The following is a 21,469-nucleotide window of genomic DNA, read 5'->3' as shown; positions in this document are numbered from 1 at the left end:
GGTTGTCCGGGAAGGCCACGACCCTTACCTGTGGAGGAAATGCTTGCAAAAACTTCTTGCAGAGAAGGCAGCAGGGTGGAGGGCTCGGCCTTCCAGATGTTCTGCAGCAAGTTACTCACTTTTGTCACCTGCGAAACATATTCCCGCAGCTCTTTCTCCTGGGTGGACACGCACTGGAAGTGGCCTATCGTTCGAACCAGCTGTTGGCAGAAGGTGATGGACAACTTCCCCTTGGGGATGCACTGCACGAAGTCGGTCAGGAGCTCGCTGAGTCGGGCGCACAGCTGCGGCTCCGGCCTCTCGCATACCATCCGCAGCACCTCCACCTGCAGCAGGCTAAAGAGGTCCAGCACCGACGGGCAGCTCATGATCAGCTTCAGGCCGTTGTGAATGTAGTCCACGATGGCTACGTCCTTCCTGTCCAGCGAGTGGTAGCCCTGCTGAAGGAGACCCAGCACGAACGTCTTGTTGAAGAAGGACTCGAACTCCGGCCGGTGGTAGCGCGCGTAAGCCTCCAGCACTTGGTGGCCCACCTGCCGCTGAAAGGGGTCCTGGCCCTCCAGGATGAGCCGGGTCGTCAGGTCAAACATGGCCTCGCACTGCGCCTCGTCCAGCCAGTGCTCCGCCGACTCCACCACCTTCCGCACGATCACCCGCTTTAGGGGCAGCGGGTGCGAAGAACTCACCAGGCCCTCTAGGATCTTGTCCATCGTCGCCACGCGGCAAGTCCCGGGCCAGGGGGTGAGGAGCCGGTGGCCACGGCCCCGAGGTGGGCCAGGAGAGCCACGGGGCGGAGGCGAACCTGGAGAGCAGCAGCAGCAGCAGCGGGACCGACCACCGCCACCGCTGCCTCAGTAGCCACATTTATCGGGCAGGGGGGCCCATCCGAGTCCGGGCGGGAGTTGGCAAGTCTGAGGCGCCTAAGAACCGGCCCCGTCCGCGCTGGGCCTAAGGAGCCAGAGGCCCACACTCCGCCGCCGCCGCCGCCGCCCCGGGCCCGCGGTCTCTCTCAGCATCAGCGCGGAGGGGCCAGCGGGGGCCCCCCAGCGGCGGCAGGCACTCAGGGCCCGGGGCTGCCAGCCGCCTGGTGAGGAAGCGCGCCTCTGCGAGCCGCGGCAGGTGTAGGCGTTCGGGCTCCAGCAGGTCCTGGGATGAAACCCGCCCTGGGTTGAGTCAGGAGCGGCTGTCACGAAAGGTGCCGGATCAGCCCGGCAGAAGAGGAGGCGGACACCCTTGACCCGGATTCAGAAGGTCCAGCGAACAGGAAGTGAAGGACGTCGGAACCTCCGGAAAGCCCCGCCCCTCCGCTACTTCTCTCCTCCTTCCCCTCTCTCCCTCCTCCGCCCCCGCCCTCCTACCCACTCCGGGGCCCCGCTCGGAACCCCCCGCGGTCCCGCCTCCTCGCTGCCGCGCAGGCGCGGCCGCCCCGGTGGAGTCGCGCGGCGACACTGGCGTCACTGGGGATCACGTGTAAGTCATAGGCGGCTTTCCGGGAGGTGAGGCCCGGAGCCGCTCCGGGAGAGCGGTGGACGTGATGAGTCCAGGATTCCCAGCTTCCGCTCTCTTGTCGGTTCTGTTCGGGTCGGGTTACTTGTGAAAGGCCGAGAAAGTTGTATTTAGTTCAAGTCTTGTGAATCAGAAAGTTTTGGAAACGTGAACCGAAGAGCATTTGGGGGAGAAAATAAGGAAAAGGACTCAAAACTCGGATTGAAGAGAAGTCGTTTAAGGTCGTGGCTTATTCATCAAGAGATGGACTAGGGTTCCTAAATGGTAGTGCCTTTCTCTTAACCCGTGGTTATAAAAGTAAGGGCGGTACTGGCGGCGTTATACATTTAGAAACGATCCACTGTCTTTAACCGGTATCTTTATAATGAGCTTTTGTGGGATAACTATCAGGGCTCCCCTGATAGCTCTGTTGGTAAAGGATCCGCCTGCAATGCGGGAGACCCCGGTTCGATCCCTGGGTTGAGAAGATCCCCTGGAGAAGGGAAAGGCTACCCACTCCAGTATTCTGGCCTGGAGAATTCCATAGACTGTAGAGTCCATGGAGTCGCAAAGAGTGGGACACGACTGAGCGATGGGGAAACAATGACAGTGTGGGACAGCAAAAAATACGTTGTCCCCAGAATGGGAGGAGAGTAAGGAAAATGACAGGTGAGAAAGAATGACAGTACTTTGAAAATAAACCCGGTGAAATCTTCACAGTATTTATGTTATGCTAACACTGGTTAACAATAAAGAATAGATGGAGTCATCATGTTTGTAGTTTTTCAAGTTAAATTCCAAAGATTCTCAAGAATTTAGGCTTTCATCAGAGGCCTTTAAATTGAAAAATTACCTAATTATGGCTCTGTTAAGACTTGACTCCTCTGATTGTGAAATCAGACCTTAATGGCCTATAATACCGACAAAAATTTAAAGAACTGGTTCATTTAAAACGTACAACAGTAAAGAAGCAAAATTGTGAGTTGTTTACTTTGCTCAATGGTGTTTGGGTTTCTACCAATTTACAAAGTGGTTACACCAATATATTTAATACATTGGTAAAGGGTAATCTTGGGGCTTCCCAGATGGTTCAGTGGTAAGTTGTTTGCCTGCCAAGGCGAAAGATGCGGGTTCATTCCCTGGGTCAGGAAGATCCCCTGGAGAAGGGAATGGCAACCTGCTCCAGTATTCTTACCTGGAAAATCCCATGGATGGAGGAACGTGGAGGGCTATAGTCCATGGAGTCTCAGAGTTGGACCTGACTGATTGGCTAAGCACACACGCATGGATAATCTTGGAAAGAATAGCAGTTTAAACAGGATAGAAACTGGGTAGAGAAACTTAAGATGGAGTTAGTTTGTAGAAAGAGATTGATGATAAAAGAGAAATGAGGTAATTGGTGGATGTAAAAGTCATGCTAGAACTCAGGAATAGCTTTGGAACTTTTTCTTTTCCAATAGATGGAAAGTAAAACTACAGAGAAAAGTTTGACTTTACTGGGAATGGTGCCACATTGGAAGACAAAAATAAGGTGAAAGTAAAATATTAAGAGGAATGAATGGTAAGATTGTGAATTTACTGATTTAATTTAAATTCTAAGATGTAAAATTAACAATATTTAAATATTATACCTACACCCTATGTTACGTAGGACTTCCCTGGTGGCTCAGACTGTAAAGCGTCTGCCACAATGAGGGATACCCAGGTTTGATCCCTGGGTTGGGAAGATCCTCTGGAGAAGGAAATGGCAGCCTACTCAGTACTCTTGCCTGGAAAATCCCATGGACAGAGGACCTGGTAGGCTACAGTCCATGGGGTCGCAAAGAGTCGGACATGACTGAGTGACTTCACTTTCCTATCCTATGTTATGTATTAAGGGAATGAGAGGAAAAGACAATATTTGTTATACATATTAATTTATTTGAAGCAAATATTTTTGTTATATATACTAAGCAAATATACTATACATACATAATGAAATAAGGAAGAAATGCTTGTGACAACAACAGTCCAGATTCTGTCACTGAAGATGTGATTATAGTTGGTATTTTAACAACCTTTTCCCACTGTCTATTCTGTATTCCCTTTGCCTTCAGCAAGTACCTCAGCTGGTTGTAGTTCTTTGCCTGATGGAATGACCCAGACAAACCTTCATTTCTGAAGAGTCTGGGCCACGAGTAGTCTTGCCTGGGTTGGATTGTTGTAGATTTACACTGGCTTTAATCACAGAGCATGGTAATACTAAGAGATGCCCTGAGGGATTTCTTGTATTCCATTCAGAGTGCATTCCTTATCTCTATTATAGAATTGCTGTCCAATTTTCTCTTGGTAGTCAGGATCAATCACCCCAGTCAACACAGTAACTCCCTTCTTTACCTGTTGATTCATAGATATGAGGAATTCAAGGTGGCCTAGTGGCATTCTTAACTTGAAATTCAATGGAATCACTGTTGCATTTCCTGGTGGAAGCATTCTACAAACAGAGCCTAAGGTCTCGGGAACAGGGAGCAAATATTTTGCTAGTAAGTCACTAGGAGAAATAGTTGAGTGGTACCACTCCCATTTCTACCCTTTCGTTTCTGAGCTTATGAATTCTGACTATGAGAGAAACGGCACCAAGTATTGGATGCTGATTCAAAGCATATAATCATTCTGGAAAGCTTTGCTACAGTTCTGCAAGTTCGAGTCACCTCGCTGTAAGTGCTGTCCCACTATTCTGTCCAGCCAGCTGCTTCAGGGTGGTGGGAAACAGAGAGCAGTGAATTCTGTGAATGTGGGTCCAGTTCCTCACTTCATTTGTTGTGAAATGAGTTCCTTCATCAGAAGCACTGCTGCATAGAGTACTACGATGGTGGATGAAGCATTCAGTAAGTTCATGGATGGTAGTTTTGGCAGAAGCACTGTGTGCAGGAAAGGCAGATTTATATCTGGAGTCAATATTTATTCCAGTGAGAACAAAACATTTCCCCTTCCGTGATGGAAAGAGTCCATAATAATCAACCTGCCACCAGGTTGGCAGGCATTCAAGGCGTGGTAACCCGAGGGTTGGTCCCTGGTGTTGGAAGGTTCAGTGCTCAGCAGTGGCCATAGCCAGGTTGGCCTTGAGGAGTGGAAGTGGAAGTCATGTTTCTGAGTCCATGTGTGACCTTCATCCTTGTCACCAGGGCCACTTTGTCCATGAGTACACTGGGCAATGATAGGGGTGACTAGGGAAAAAATGATTGGCCACAGACCAGGAATCATTCTGTAATCGTATATCTGGCCATTTCTTCTTCCAATCAAAGTGAACAACCAGGTTCCCTGCTCGAAGTCTGCCCACTGGCAGGATTCCTTCACCATTGCCCTTCAGGGATGTCCCAGAACAACGGATTGTATTACTACAGCCATCTACTTTTGGGTGGGGCTTGTATATTGTCCAAAATCATCTGTAATCAAGGCCAGGGTCTTCTCTTCCACTGTCAGCTGATTTAGGGAACTCTCCATGAGGCCATTGGTGCAGATTTATTTTTTACTGGTATGCGAACATCTTACCATTAAGTCTAGAGTAGTTCCTACCCCAGGTCCATCTTTCACTCATCAGGCCCAGTGAGCATAACGCCATCAGTGTAGTGGAGCAGCGTGCTGTCTTGTGGAAGAGAAAGACAATCAAGATACCTGTGAATTAGATTATGACCCCTTCATTAGAACTGGAGAGTTCATAGTCCCCTGAGGTACGAGAGCGAAAGTGTATTGCTGTTGGCCTTGCTAGCTGGAAACTGCTACTGGTGGTCTTACCAACAGATATAGAGAAAAAGCAAACAAACAGAAAACATTTGTCAGATCAATAGCTGCGTGTCAGGTGCCAGGGGATGTGTTTATTTGCTCAGGCAATGGAGCTACATCTGACAGAGCAACTGCAACTGGCCTTTCCACCTGATTAAGCTTATGATGGTTCATTGTCATTCTCTGAGATGCATCGCTCTTCTGCACAGGTTAAATAGATGAGTTGAATGTGGATGTAGTGGGAATCACCGTGCCTGCATTTTTCAAGTCCTTGATTGTGGCACTAATCTACTGCAGTCTTTCCAGGAAAAGGGCAGTGCTTTTAGTTTACCATTTTCCTAGGTAGAGGCAGTTCTAATGGATTCCACCTTGCTATTCCCATTTGAATAACCCTCACTGTGTAGGTCAGGGAGCCATTGTGGGCATTCTGCTAGCTGCCGAGTGTATCTGTTCCAGTAATTCTGGTATTGGGAAATAACCGCAGAATAGGTTAGGAGACCCCCTGGGCTCACTCAGTGTGAAACAGACTTGATCTAAAATCCCATCAACCACTTGACCTCCGTAAGCTCCTACTCTGACTGCTAGATCCCAACGATGTTTTAGATCTCTTGGAATTAACATCAGTTCTGAGTCAGCACTGACATTAATCCCCAGAAACACTAATTAATCAATTTCCTTTTGCCCAATCACAGTTACCCTGGCAAAAGCTGTGGGTTACTTTGGGAAAGGCTGGGAGAATGATTAACAGTATAAATTTTTGGCAGTTCATCCATTCGGTTCTGGATCTATAAACCAGTTCAGATCTAGGAAATGAATAAGGGACCTTGAACCTGTCTTTTTATGGTTCAGGTTAAATTTTTGTTTTTTTGACCTAGAATTTTCCTGCTGAGGCAGATCAAGAAAGAATTTAGTAGGCTTCCTATCTATTGCATTTCTAGGAATGACATGATCAACTAGCTAATGCCTTAGGTCTGTACAAGTCAGACTATTCTGATTGCTGCTGCTTTGCTGTCCATTATGGTCACCATACTGTCCTTGCCTTTGGCAGATCCCTGCCAGCCAGGATATAGTTACTCCCGTTGCATTTAGGTTTTCTAGTTCAGTGACTGCAGTCCCTGTTGTAAGGTCTGGCCTAAAAAGAAGAGCAGTCACAGAGTTCTTTAGAGATGTTGGGGTTCTTCTCACAAGTCTGTTTCTCACAGTAGTGGTGAGAACATTTTCTGGACCCTCCCAGTGTGAATGCCTGGGTCCTAACTGACAAATCCACTCTAACATTTCAATCTCTCTAAGTCTTTGAATCTCTGCATTAAGTGAAGGCAGGTCTAGCATTTCTAATTTGCCCACTGCAGAGTGTCTGAGATCAGTAAGGGAATTAGTGTAGATGGAAGAGGAGAAAAAAAAAAACAAAAAACAACTCTAAGATGGGGTGCTCCAACATTTAGATATTTGGGAGATTAGGAACAAATTTATTTGTTTCCTCCAGCCAAGTGTACATGCACAAGTGCAAGCATAGAATAAGCAGAGAGGGTTGGACATTACCAGGGTTGTAGTTTAGCCAAGCACAGGGAAACAGGAAAAGGGCTGGAGAATTAAGAGTGTATGCAAAGGAGTGGTTATGACTGACCATGCAATTTAAGCTGAATAAAGATAGAAGTTTATAGATTTGAGAGACAAGAAAAATATATTAGAACCAATGAATTGTTGGTTCTGGTGAGGTCAGAGGACGGTTGAAATTTCAGTTTCCCAGTAGAAGTGGTGAGCTGGAAAAGTAGAAGATGGTGATCAGAAAGTGAGATGCCTCAAGTTGAGACAATTGAGAAGGCAGTGCAGTTGTCCTTTGGTATCTGCAGAGGATTGGTTCAAGGGTCCCACATGGATGCCATAATCCATGGGTGCTCAGTCCCTTTTATAAAATGGCATTTGATTTGCCTGTATCCTTTGTGCATCCTCTTGTATACTTTAAATCATCTCTAGATTGCTTATGATACCTAATACAAAGTGCAGATAACCCTTGAGCAATGTGGGTGTTAAGAGCCCTGGCGCTTTGTGCATTGGAAAATCCATGTATAACTTTACAGTCAAAGTCAGAAAGAGAAAAGCAAGTATGGTATACTAACTCATATATATATGGAATCTAAAAGGATGGTATGGATAAACCTATCTGCAGGGCAGCAGTGGAGACACGGACATAGAGAACAGACTTGTGGAGACAGAGGGAGGAATTAGAGGGTGGGACGAACTGAGAGAGCAGCACTGAAACATACACATTACCAAATATAAAATACACAGCCAGTGGGCATCTGCTATGTGACTCAGCTCAAACCCCAGGCGGTGTGACAACCTGGAGGGGTGGGATGGGATGGGAGGTGGGAGGGAGTTTCAAGAGGGAGGGGACATATGTATACCTGTGGCTGATTCACATTGATATATGGCAGAAGCCAACACAATATTGTAAAGCGATTATCCTCCAATTAAAAATAAATAGGTTAAAAAAAAAAACTTTACAGTCAGCTCTCTGTATGCTTGGCTCCACACCCACAGATTCAGCCCACTGTGGATCGTGCAATACTATAGTATTTAGTAAATAACAAAACAACCCGCGTGGAAGGACTGGTACTGTTCACTTCCATCTTGTTCGAGGGTCAACTGCAAATGTTATGGAAATAGTTGCCAGTGCACAGCAAATTCAAGGTTTGCTTTTAGAAACTTTTTAGAATTTGTTTCTAAACAAATTTTTTTTCTAAACAAATATTTTTTGATCCACAGTTGGTTGAATTAGAGGATCTGGGATGCACAGATACGGAGGGCAGACCGTAGTTATTGGGAAAGATGAGAGCTGAGGTATGGCCACATGAGTAAGTAGCTGGAGTAAGGTGGAGAATAAACCCCGGAGGAGAGAAGGTCAAGGCACTGAGTGGCGGTGTATTAGGCAGATTGTCCCTGTGGACGTTGAAGGCCACTGAGAGTAACGACAGGAGTGGGGTTTGAGACAGTGTCAGGGAGTCAGGGGAAGGGGAGGCTGGCCTGGGCACTGTTTGGGCACTGCAGCAGAGAAAGAGACTTAGTGCTGTTATTTGAAGTCATAAAACTTAAATGGGCAGGTTTATTGAGGAGAGAAGAAAGAGTGGTCTGGAAGGAGCAATGGGGAGCAGGCATGTCATCTCCACCTCCAAACTTAGTAGTGGTGGCCTTTGGGAGTTGAGAGGGCTGCAGGGTTGATCAGGTTTTAAAGCAAGAAGGGAAGGGAATGTTTACAGAGAAGGCGATTTTGCTGATGACTGAGTCTCACACAGACCAGTGGAGTTTTCAGGTATCAGACAGGGATCAGAAATGGGTCTGAAAAGGAGATGCTCAGCCTTATGGAAATTAGAGTCCTGAAGTTGAGAGTTAACTTTGGCTTCTTGTGACAACTAAAATCAGCAGGCATAAAGGGCATCATGAGATTTATCCTGATGAAAGTCTTTGAAAGAAGCTTTAAGTTCAGAGTAGAAACCATAATGAAATAAATGTGCAACCTCAGTGCCTATTCAAGGACAAGTTTGGGCTTGGATCAGTCATGAGTGAAATGCTGGCTGGCAAATGTCTGCCTTGTAAAGGGTGCAGGGTGGTTTATGGGGTTATGAAGGGATCTGAAGACCTTGGAGATAATCAAAGTTTATTATTCATTACCTTCAATTTACATCATCTAGCAATTATTGCTGCTATTCAAAGACTTTTATCATCAGAAGAGGATCTTTCTCAAAAGCTAGGCAGTAATTTTCTGCCCTCTTGCATGAGAGGAGTTTGAATAGCAATAGTATGTTGGCGATTTGTAGACATTTTACATATTGTTGCATTCAAACAAAGTTTGAAACTTGAGATTTTGAATTTTTAAAAATAATCCCCGAACATCAAAGCAGTCATAACTGGCTGAGCTTGAATTCCTAATAAAGATATCATGAGGGGACCCCAGACCTAAAAAATGGACATAATGTTTATGAAAGTGAAAGTTTCTCAGTTGTGTCCGACTCTTTGCGAACCCATGGGCTGTCCATGGAATTCTCCAGGCCAGAATACTGGAGTGGGTAGTCTTTCCCTTCTCCAGGGGATCTTTCCAACCCAGGGATCAAACCCAGATCTCCCGCATTGCAGGCAGATTATTTACCAGCTGAACAGAGAGGCCCAAAAATATTGGAGTGGGTAGCCTATCCCTTCTCCAGCAGATCTTCTCGACCTAGGAATCAAACCAGGGTCTCCTGCATTGCAGTCAGATTCTTTACCAACTGAGCTATCAGGGAAGCCAGTAATGATCCAGAAAGCAAAGAGAACTAGAGCCTCTTGATGAGAGAGGAGAATGAAAAAGCTGGCTTAAAACTCAACGTTCATAAAACAAAGGTCATGGCATCCAGTCCCTTTACTTCATGGCAAATAGATGGGGAAACAATGGAAACATGAGAGATTTTCTTTTCTTGGGCTCCAAAATCACCACAGATGGTGTCTGCAGCCGTGAAATTAAAAGATGCTTGCTGCTTGGAAGAAAAGCTATGACCAACCTAGACAGCATATTAAAAAGCAGAGCTATTACTTTGCCGACAAAGGTCTGTCCAGTCAAAGCTATGGTTTTTCCAGTAGTCATGTATGGATGTGAGAGTTGGACCATAAAGAAGGCTGAATGCCAAAGAACTGATGCTTTTGAACTGTGGTGCTTTTGAGCTTGAGAGTCCCTCTGACAGCAAGGAGATCAAACCAGTCAATCCTAAAGGAAATCAGTCCTGAATATTCATTGAAAGGACTGATGTGGAAGTTGAAGCTCCTATATTTTTGCCTCCTGATACGAAGAACTGACTCATTGGAAAAGACCCTGATGCTGGGAAAGATTGAAGGCAGGAGGAGAAGGGGACCACAGAGGATGAGATGGTTGGATGGCATCACCGACTTGATGGACTTGAGCTTGATCAAGCTCAGGGTTTTGGTGAAGGACAGGGAAGCCTGGTGTGCTGCAACCATGGGGTTACAAAGTCAGACACAGCTGAGCGACTGAACTGAACTGAGCTGAAGGATGGTTTTGCCCTTAATCAACAAGTCTGGAATTTTCAGTCAGCACCAATCTGACCAGAGATAATCTGCCACTGTGGGCCTTTTCCATTCCCTAGAGGAAGAGAGGCAATCTGCATGATAAAACCCTGTGATTCCTCCCCACCTACCCCAAAATGTCCTCCAGCCTAAAGTAATTCCTTCTGTTCTGTTGCGAATAGCTCCCTTCCCCACCCTTCTTCCTAAAAAACCTTCCATTTTAAACAATCCATAGAAGTGTCAAAGACAATGAGAGAACCTTGAGGTCACAAAGAGTCGGACACAGCTGAGTGACTAAGCATAAACACAAAGAGGACAGTAATATAGGAAATGGATGATAAAGGTGTTTAAGACGTATAGAAAACAGAGCAACATGACAGAAGTACAGCCTACCAACTCTGAATCATGCAGACAGATAATTGAACAGACAAGTAAGGAGACTGAGTCAGTAATCATGTAACTCCCAAAGACCGTGAACAGATGGCTTCACTGGTGAATTCTACCAAACATTTAGCAATGAACTAATGCCAGTTCTTCTCAACCTCTTCCGAAAAATTTAAGAGGAGTGAACACTCCCAAATTTATAAGGCCAGCATTACCCTGATACCAAAACCAAAAGAAGAAAACTACAGGCCAATATTTCTGATGATTGTAGGTGTAAAAATCCTTAACAAAGAAGATCAAATTGAGTTCCACAGTATACTGAAAGGATCTTACACCATGATCAAGTGATTTTTTTATCTGGGATGAAAGTATGGCTCAATATACACAAATTAATAAATGTAATATGCTACATTAATAGAATGAAAGACAAAAATCATATGTTCACCTCATTAGATGCAGAAAGAGCAGTAGAAAAAATTAAGTTTTTTCATGATAAAAACTGAAAAATTGAGTATAGAAGGAACTTCCTCAACAAAATAAAGGCCATACATGACGAACCCACAACTAACTTCATACTCAATGGTGAAAAATTAAATAATTTCCCTCTAAAATTAGAAGAAGGATGACCACTGTCACCATTTTTATTCAGCATAGTACTGGAACTCCTAGCCAGAGCAATTAGGCAGGAAAAAGAAATAAAAAGCATTTATATTAAGAAGGAAAAAAATAAAACTGTTTGATGGTGACATGATCTTGTATATAGAATATCCTAAAGAATCCACCAAAAACTGTTAGAACTGAGAAATGAAGTAAAGTTGCAGAATATAGAATCAACATACAAAAATTATTTAGAATTCTATACTTTATGATGAACTGTCTGAAAAAGAAAACAGTCTCATTTATAGTATCAAAAACAATAAAATACCTAGAAATAAATTTGATCGAGAAAGTGAAAGGTCTGTACTCCAAAAACTAAGATATTGATCAAAGAAATTGAAGAAGACATGAATAAAAGGAAAGATATTCCATGCCCACGGATCTAAAGAGTTAAAAAATTATCAAAAATGGCCATACTGTCTAAACCCAGGGGTTCCCAACAGGTATCAGTCTGTGGTCTCTTAGAAACCAGGCCTCACAGCAGGAAGTGAGCAGTAGGCAAGTGAGCGGAGCTTTACCTGCCACTCCCCATTTTTCACATTACCACATGAACCACCCCACCGCCTTGGTCTGTGGAAAAAGTATCATCCATGAAACCGGACCCAGGTGCCAAAAAGGTTGGGGACCACTAATCTCAATCATATGTAGATCTAATGCAATCTCTATCAAAATTCCAATGGTGTTTTTCAGAGAAATACAAGAAACTATCCTGAATTTCATGTGGACTCACAAAGACCTCAACCAGCTAAAAGTATCTCGGAAAGCTGGAGGCATCACAATTTCTGGTTTCAAACTGTATTACAAAGCTGTGGTAATAAACACAGGATAGTTCTGGCAGAAAACAGACACACAGACCAATGGGGCATAATTGAGAGCCCAGAAATACACCCACGCATATTTGGCCAACTAGGGAGCCAGACATACTCAACGGGGAGAGGGAGTTTCTTTAGTAAATGATGTTGGGTGAATTGGGTATTCACATGCAAAAGAATGAAGCTACACCCTCCTGCCACTCACAATGTGTAACTCAAAATGAATTAAATTAACATAACACCTGAAATTAGGAAACTTTTAGAAACAGAAAAAGCTCCTTGACCTAGGTCTTAGAAATGACATTTTTTGGTTGTGAATCCCAAGACACAAGTAAAAAAAAGCAAAACTCAGTCATTTTCTCAAAGAAAACATACAAATGGCCAAAAAAGCATATGAAAAGAAGCTCTGTATCACTAGCTATCAGGAAAATGCAAATCAGAACCACAATGAGATACTATCTCTCATCTGTTAAGATGATTGTTCTCAGACACATGCTGGCAAGGATGTGTAGAAAATGAAGTCTGCTGCACTGTTTGTGGGAATGTAAATTGTTCAGTTCAGTTCAATTGCTCAGTCATGTCCGACTCTTGCAATCCCATGGACTGCAGCACGCCAGGCCTCCCTGTCCATCACCAACTCCGAGAGTTTACTTACACTCCTGTCCATTGAGTCAGTGATGCCGTTGTATCATCTCATCCTCTGTTGTCCCCTTTTCCTCCCACCTTCAATCTTTCCCAGCATCAGGGTCTTTTCCAGTGAGTCAGTTCTTTGCATCAGGTGACCAAAGTATTGGGAGTTTCAGCTTAAACATCAGTCCTTCCAATGAACACCCAGGACTGATCTCCTTTAGGATGGACTGGTTGGATCTCCTTGCAGTCCAAGGGACTCTCAAGAGTCTTCTCCAAAACCACAGTTCAAAAGCATTAATTCTTTGGTGCGCAGCTTTCTTTATAGTCCAAGTCTCACATTGATACATGACTACTGGAAAAACCATAGCCTTGATTAGACCTTTGTTGGCAAAGTAATATCTCTGCTTTTTAATATGCTGTCTAGGTTGGTCGTAACTTTTCTTCCAAGCAGCAAGTGTCTTTTAATTTCATGGCTGCAGTCACCATCTGCAGTGATTTTGGAGCCCTGCAAAGTAAAGTCTGTCACTGTTTCCACTGTTTCCCCATCTATTTGCCATGAAGTGATGGGACCAGATGCCATGATCTTCATTTTCTGAATGTTGAGTTTTAAGCCACCTTTTTCACTCTCCTCTTTCACTTTCATCAAGAGGCTCTTTAGTTCTTCTTCACTTTCTGCCATAAGTGTGGTGTCATCTGCATATCTGAGGTTATTGATATTTCTCCTGGAATTCTTGATTCCAGCTTGTGCTTCCTCCAGTCCAGCATTTCTCATGAAGTTCCCTCATAGCTCAGTCGGTAAAGAATTGGCCTGCAATGCAGGAGACCTGGGTTCGATTCCTGGGTCAGGAAGATCCCTTGGAGAAGGAAATGGCAGTCCACCCCGGTATTCGTGCCTGGAAAAACCCATGGACAGAGGAGCCTGGTGGGCTACAGTCCATGGGGTTGCAAGAGTCGGACAGGACTTAGTGACTAAACCAACACCACCACCACTATGTCTATAAGTTAAATAAGCAGGGTGACAATATACAGCCTTGACGTACTTCTTTCCCAATTTGGAACCAGTCTGTTGTTCCATGTCCAGTTCTAACTGTTGCTTCTTGACCTGCATACAGGTTTCTCAGGAGGCAGATCAGGTAGTCTCATATTCCCATCTCTTTAAGAATTTTCCACAGTTTGTTGTGATCCACACAGTCAAAGGCTTTGGCATAGTCAATAAAGCAGAAGTAGATGTTTTTCTGAAACTCTTGCTTTCTTGATGATCCAGGGGATGTTGGCAATTTGATCTCTGGTTCTCCTGCCTTTTGTAAATCCAGCTTGAACATGTGGAAGTTCATGGTTCACGTATTGTTGAAGCCTGGCTTGGAGAATTTTGAGCATTATTTTGCTAGTGTTTGAGTTGAGTACAATTGTGCAGTAGTTTGAACATTCTTTCGCATTGCCCTTCTTTGGGATTGGAATGAAAACGGACCTTTTCCAGTCCTGTGGCCACTGCTGAGTTTTCCAAATTTGCTGGCATATTGAGTACAGCACTTTCACAGCATCACCTTTTAGGATTTGAAATAGCTCAACTGGAATTCCATCACCTCCACTAGCTTTGTTTGTAGTGATGCTTCCTAAGGCCCACTTGACTTTGCATCCAGGATGTCTGGCTCTAGGTGAGTGATCACACCATTATATTTATCTGGGTTGTGAAGATCATTTTTGTATAGTTCTTTTGTGTATTGATGCCACCTTTTCTTAAAATCTTCCGCTTTTGTTAGGTCCATACAATTTCTGTCCGTTATTGTGTCCATCTTTGCAGGAAAATTTCCCTTGGTATCTCTAATTTTCTTGACAAGATCTCTAGTCTTTCCCATTCTATTGTTTTCCTCTATTTCTTTGCACTGATCACTGAGGAAGGCTTTCTTATCTCTCTTTGCCTTTCTTAGAAACTCTGCATTCAAATGGGAATATCTTCTTTTCTCCTTTACCTTTACCTTGTATTCTTTTCTCAGCTATTCATAAGGCCTTTCAGACAACCATTTTGCCTTTGTGCATTTCTTTTTCTTGGCAATGGTTTGATCCCTTCCTCCTGTACATTGTCACGAACCTCTGTCCATAGTTCTTCAGGCACTCAGATCTAATCCCTTGAATCTATTTCTCACTTCCACTGTATAATTGAAAGGGATTTTATTTAGGTCATACTTGAATGGTCTAGTGGTTTTCTCTACTTTCTTCAATTTTAAGTCTGAATTTTGCAATAAGGAATTCATGATCTGAGCCACAGTCAGCTCCTGGTCTTGTTTTTGCTGACTGTATAGAGTTTCTCCATCTTTGGCTGCAAAGAGTATCATCAATCTGATTTTGGTGTTGACCATCTGGTGATGTCCATGTGTAGAGTCTTCTCTTGTGTTGTTGGAAGAGGGTGTTTGCTATGACTAGTACGTTCTTTTGACAAAACTCTTATTAACCTTTGCTGCTAAGTCACTTCAGTCAAGTCCGGCTCTGTGCAACCCCATAGATGTCAGCCCACCAGGCTCCCCTGTCCCTGGGATTCTCCAGGCAAGAACACTGGAGTGGGTTGCCATTTCCTTCTCCAATGCATGAAAGTAAAAAGGGAAAGTGAAGTTGCTCAGTCGTGTCCGACTCTTAGACCCCATGGACCACAGCCCACCAGGTTCCTCCATCCATGGGATTTTCCAGGCAAGCGTACTGGAGTGGGGAGCCATTGCCTTCTCCGTTATTAACCTTTATTCCAATGTAAATTGATATAACCACAATTGGAAAAGTATGGAGGATTCTCAAAAGATTAAAGATCCAACTATTACATGATTCACCCATCCTGTATTGAAATGAAATCACTATCTCAAAGCTATATCTATACCTTCATGTTCACTGTAGTGTTCTTCATAACAGTCAAGACATGGAAATAACTTAAGTGTTCACTGGCAGATGAATGGATAAAGAACATGAGGTTTATTTGTAGTGTGGAATATTATTTACCCATATAAAAGAAATAAATCTTGCCATTTGTGACAAATGAATAGACATTGAAGGCATTTTGCTAAGTGAAATTAGTCAGAGAAAGAAAGATAAATGCTTTATGATCTCACTTGTGTAATCTAAAAGTAACAAACTCCTGGAAACAGAAAGGAGAATGGTAATTGCCAGGGGCTGAGGAATAGGGGAGGTAGGGAGATGGTCAAATAGTACAGACTTCAGCTAGAAGATGAATAAATTCTGTGGATCTAAGGTAGTACAAGGTGACTCTAGTTAACATTTTATTGTATTCTATGCTAGGAAGTTGCTATGAGAGTAGAGTTTTAACCATTCTCACCCCAACAACAGAAACAAAGGTGGTTATATGAGAGGAGGAATATTTTAACAATCTTATTGTGGTAAATATTTCACAATATAATGTGTAACAAAAGATTACATTGTACACCCTAATCTAAGTCTATACAGTGTTATGATAGTTATATCTCAATAAAGCTGGAAAAAATGACAGTACTCATTAGTACTTAGATGTGAATGACAAAAGACAGAGATTAGAAGAGTGGATTAAAAACATGTAATCCAACTATGTACTGTCTCCAATTGGTTTATTTTACATCCAAAAGTACAAATAGATTGAAAGTGAAGGAATGGGAAAAGATATTCTATGAAAATAGTAACCAAAAGAGAGAAAGTGTTGCTATACTTCTATCAGACAAAATAGACATTAAATCCAAAAAGGTTGCAGGAGACAAAAACATTTAGAAAAGTTTAAATGCATCAAGAAGATGTAACAAATACTTATGCACTTCATGACGTCATCAAAATATATGAAGCAAAAACAGAATTAAAGTGAGATATGCATAATGCTAAGTGGAGTGCATCAGGTAAACACAAATACTGAATGATTTTATTTATATGTGGAATCTAACAAATCAAACTCAGAAACAGAGAGCAGATTGGTAGTTGCCAGATGCAGAGGTTGAGGGTAGGGGAAAAGAGTGAAGGTGGTCAAAAGGTGCAAACTTCCAGTATGAGTTTTGTGGATGTAATGTACAGCATGGTGAATACAATTAAAATACTATACTGTATATTTGAAAGTTGCTGAGAGTGAGTCTTACAAGTTTTCATCGCAAGGAAAAACCTGTAACTATGTGAAGTGATGGATATTAACTAAACTTACTGTCTTAATCATTTTGCAGTATATACGCTTGTCAAATCATTGTTGCACACCTTAAACTAATTCAATGTTGTATGTAAATTATAAAACCAGAAAAAATAAAAGGAGAAACAGTTCTATAATAGTTGAAAGACTTCTATACACTCGCAATAATGGATAGAACAAACAGGGGTTAAGTAAGGAAATAGAAGATTTAACACAATACACTAACTAGATCTAATAGATACATACAGAACACCATATCCAATAAAAATAGCAAAACATTCTTCTCAAGGTCACATGGGAAAATTTCCCGGTTATGTATATAACACATTCTCAGTAGTTTCAAACAGCATACAAGTTTCTTCTCTGATCACAAAGTGATAGAATTAAATAAGCTATCAAACCATAGAAAGACATGGGGGAAAATGCATATTGCTTAGTGAAAGAAGCAAGTCTGAAAAGGCTACATGTTTTGTATTTTTTATTCCTCACTGTATGACATTCTGGAAAAGGCAAAACCAAGGAGAGAATTAAAAAACCAGTGGTTTCCAGAAGTTTGGGGAAAGAGATGAATAAGTAGATCACAGGAAATTTTTATGTTAGTGAAACTATTCTATGTGATACTGTAATGATGGACATGACATTATGCATTTGTTAAACCCACTGAATGTAGGACATAAAGTAAACTGTAATGTATCATATTGTTTCATTGATTGTAACAAGTGTGACACATTTAGTTAATCATAGTGTATAAACCTGGAGGAATAGGAAACTCCTTTAAACTTTCTGGGGAATTTTTCTTGAAGCCTCAAAACTGCTCTGAAAAATAAAGCCTATTTTAAAAAACCAAGACCCATTATGAAAGATGTGTATTACTTCTCTTATTCTGGGCCCCAGAAATTTATTAAAAGAACAGACAGGATTTTTCAGTTCTGGAATTTGATTTTACCATGCTTGCAAGCTAATAGCAAACATGTTACTGTTTTATCAGTGCGTGAGCATCGGTATGTTGGCGTTAGTTCCCCTTGCCCCTCATTCATGTGAGAGTACATGAGAGGGCCTAGTGGGGACCCTACACATGCAGTCAGTTATATTCTATCCAAACTTGGGGATCCACTGTTTTTATAGCAAGCAGCAAGCAATCCTGCTCTTTCTTTGTGATGGGTGCATTACCTTATCTCTCAGGATTGGTCTCTGCAAACACAGTTTTGAGAAATGGCCTGAGCAGAGAGCAGTCAGAGCTTTGCATGTCTTTCACACCTTGTAAAAAAGTGCAGGATGTTAATTGCCTGTGGCAGATCACATCTCCCAATAGGTCCTTTCAGTTCTGGTGTCTCCAGTGAGACTTAGAGAATTTCTTCATGTTGGGATCTCTAAAACAACAAATGTGCATATTCGTGTATAGTTGACTTCCATATGGGTATATAAAATTTAAGTATGAATTGTTCACAAATGGGATATTGATGCTAATTTTGTTTTCCTTCTTAATAAGCATTCTTCTGTGTTCTGGTCCAATCTAGATATATTTTCTTCCAAGTCCTCCTGATCATATTTTGGAGGGTTCCATTCAAATCTGCCATGGAATGGTGACCCTTTTTTGTATCAAAGCCTTTATTAACTATTTACAGAAATGTCTTTGCCTATGCATCTGAAGTTCCTAGAACAGAGCCTACTTTAAACATGGCCCTTTCCTCATATGGCTGCTGTGCACCTTGTTCTCTTTGCCACGTCCTGTTTTCTTCAAGGCTATGGTCTGCTCCGTTTAGCAGGACACATCCTGCTTGATATCCTGTTTGATATCTAGACTGTTTGATGTCTAGACTGAGAACCACAGTGGGCAGGAACATGGCCGCCATAGCGCTTCTTGGGCAGCATTAGATAATCTTCCACTTTGCTGTGTCAGTGCCAGAGACCTTGATGTTATATTATCTTACCTCAGTATTGTGTGTATTGCAAAAATCCATGGGAATAAGATTTCGTATCCAATATACAGATGATTTTATTAAAAAGGGAATGGCCATAATGAATGAAATAAGACTGAATTGAGTGCCCATGGCTTATAGTTTTTATATAACAGAGGCTGTGGAAAGCCTATGTCATTTCTAAACATAATTTCAAATCAATACTCTTTCACCCTCCAGGATAATATTTTAGCCATACTTGTTAATTATTGCTATACTCAAAGTTGAGTTAACTTGCATCTCTTCTTTTGCTTTACTTATCCCTATTGTTGTTTATAAGGTAACAATAAGGTGATAAAATAACTAATGTGATATGAGCAAAGAGAGAAAAAGAAACTCATCAAACCTCTTGCTGATTTTCCTAAAACTCCAGTTTTATTTAACTGTTTCATAACTGACCAGCCCTACGCCTCTCTTGGGGGCAGCACAAGGGGTCTGTGCTCAGTGAAATATCAGATGGTCACTACCTGTTGAGAAATGGAGTAAGAATAATAGTTTTCTCTGTTTTTACTTCTCCTGAGGAACTCAGGAGAACTCACATAGTGAGTGGAACCCTCAGTGGAACTCACATATATTTAGAAACTGCATTAACATTTTGAGCGCCATTCTGGTGCTTCTTAATAAATTATGCTTTCATCATACTAAAATAGCACCTGGACGGACACTGTAGTGAGCTTTCAGAGACGGGAATGTAGCAAGGCAGGAATTAGGGACCAGAGCGCAACTGGAGAGTTAGACTGCCTGGGTGTAAAACTTAGAGCCCCAATTTACTAGCTGTATGACTGGGGAAACTCATCTCCAGGCTTCAGGCTTCTTATGTAATGGTAAAAAACATGGAACATAGGGCTTTTTTGATGATTAAATGAGATAATCCATGGAGGACACTTAGCTTAATTGCTGGTCACATAATATGCACTCTGTAAATGATAGCTCTTACTGTTTTTTGGTATTATAATAATATATTATTAATAGTCACCAGCTTAATGAGTACTTGCTAACCAAGCTTGGCCCTGCATTTTCACAAGCATGGACTCATTTAGTCCTCACTAGTGTTCTCTGATGTAGTAATCTTAACACAAAGATTGTATTCTCCAGTCAGACAAGAGTCAGAGATCTTACTGGCATCATTGGGTGACACAATAACTTGGCATAATTAACTTTGCTTTAGATTTGCTAGGAGATTTGTCATTATGTTCATAAGGAGGTTCAGCTAGGTCAGTGTCCATCTTTTCTAGGGGCCTCCCTTCAATAAAGGGAGAGAGTGGATTGTGGAAATACTGCTAGCTAGTTTCTTCCCAGGCAGGCACTGGTATTGTTTACATTTTAAGGTTGAGGAAACTGGGGCCTGGAGAGGCCAAGTTAGTTGCACCAAATCTAGTAATGATGGAGGCTGGGTGAAGATGATTGTGATTTATGGAATACCCACACGTATGGGGCACTGGAGAAGACTCAAGAGTCCCTTGGACAGCGTGGAGAGTGAACCAGTCAATCCTACAGGAAATTAACCCTGAATAGTCATTCATTGGGAGGACTGATGCTGAAGCTGAAGCTCCAATACTTGGGCCACTTGATGCAAAGAGCTGACTCATTGGAAAAGACTCTGGTTTGGGGAAAGATTGAAGGCAGGAGGAGAAGGGGACGACAGAGGATGAGATGGTTGGATGGCATCACTGACGCAATGGATGTGAGTTTGAGGAAACTCTGAGAGATAGTGAAGGACAGGGAAGCCTGGCCTGCTGCAGTCCTGAGGCTGAAAAGAGTCAGATACAACTTCGCAACTGCACAACAGCAACAGACTCAATTTATCCAGACTCAATTAAACTCGCATTTCATTTCTCAATAACTTAAAGTTTGAAAGAAGATATTCTGATAGATACCTAAAATATACAAATGCAATATGCTGAGAGGATCTTACAGGAACCTGGTCTTCTAGTTTTCCCTTTCTGAGGAATGGCACCACAATCTAGCTCTGCAAACCAGAAATCTAGTTGTCCAAGACATTTCCCTACATTCCTCTTTTTCATCTCCGTGTCAAATACCGCATAACAGATTATGCTGTTTTGACCTGTTATATAACTTGCTCCACTTTATTCTGTTCCCTAGTCTAAGTACTACCTTCTCTCTTCTAAATGACTACAATAATCAATTTCCAGGTAAGAAAATAGCATATACCACCACATTCTTAAAACATGGTATCCATTCCACTTGCAGAATAATCTTTCAAAATGTAGTCTGGTCATATCATTCCTCTACATAAAATGTATTAAAGTTCCACATTTTTCAAAGAACAGAAATTTTTATTATGGTCTATGAGATGCAGCTTGGTCTAGTTCTCAGCCATATTTCTGGGCTCGGTTCATACTATGCTCCCCACATGTTCTTTGTACTCAACCCACACTGATCGTTTTGCAAACTCTCCTAATTTCAGTGCTTCTTCCTTTCAAATCAGTCAGTTCAGTTCAGTAACTTGGTTGTGTCTGACTCTTTGCGACCCCATGGACTGCAGCACACTAGGCTTCCTTGTCCATCACTAACTCCCAGAGGTTGCTCAAACTCATGTCCATCGAGTTGGTAATGCCATCCAACCACCT

At 42.4% G+C, this 21,469-nt stretch overlaps 1 protein-coding gene and 1 long non-coding RNA gene across 3 annotated transcripts in view; one reads left to right on the top strand and one right to left on the bottom strand.

Moving 5' to 3' along the window:
- Positions 1 to 1,110, bottom strand: part of USP38 (ubiquitin specific peptidase 38) — a 34,159-nt gene extending 33,049 nt beyond the window's left edge. Inside the window, exon 1 of the mRNA XM_061142407.1 lies at positions 29 to 1,110. Coding sequence (XP_060998390.1) covers positions 29 to 710 — 682 coding nt within the window. The 5' untranslated portion in view covers positions 711 to 1,110. The remainder of the gene's footprint in view (positions 1 to 28) is intronic.
- Positions 1,111 to 1,333: 223 nt separating this feature from the next.
- Positions 1,334 to 21,469, top strand: part of LOC133056737 (uncharacterized) — a 92,616-nt gene continuing 72,480 nt past the window's right edge. The window contains exons 1-2 of one of the 2 annotated variants that reach the window (XR_009692890.1): positions 1,507 to 2,154; positions 2,946 to 3,046. This is a non-coding gene — a long non-coding RNA (uncharacterized LOC133056737). Of the gene's footprint in view, positions 1,471 to 1,506; positions 2,155 to 2,945; positions 3,047 to 21,469 lie in introns of those variants that run through there. The other variant, XR_009692889.1, reaches the window with a different exon arrangement.

Source organism: Dama dama, chromosome 5, assembly GCF_033118175.1.
Source record: "Dama dama isolate Ldn47 chromosome 5, ASM3311817v1, whole genome shotgun sequence".
In the NCBI taxonomy this organism is placed as follows: Eukaryota; Metazoa; Chordata; class Mammalia; order Artiodactyla; family Cervidae; genus Dama; species Dama dama.
The sequence above is the reverse complement of the archived record's forward strand: the minus strand, read 5'-3'. Positions and strand labels throughout refer to the sequence as shown.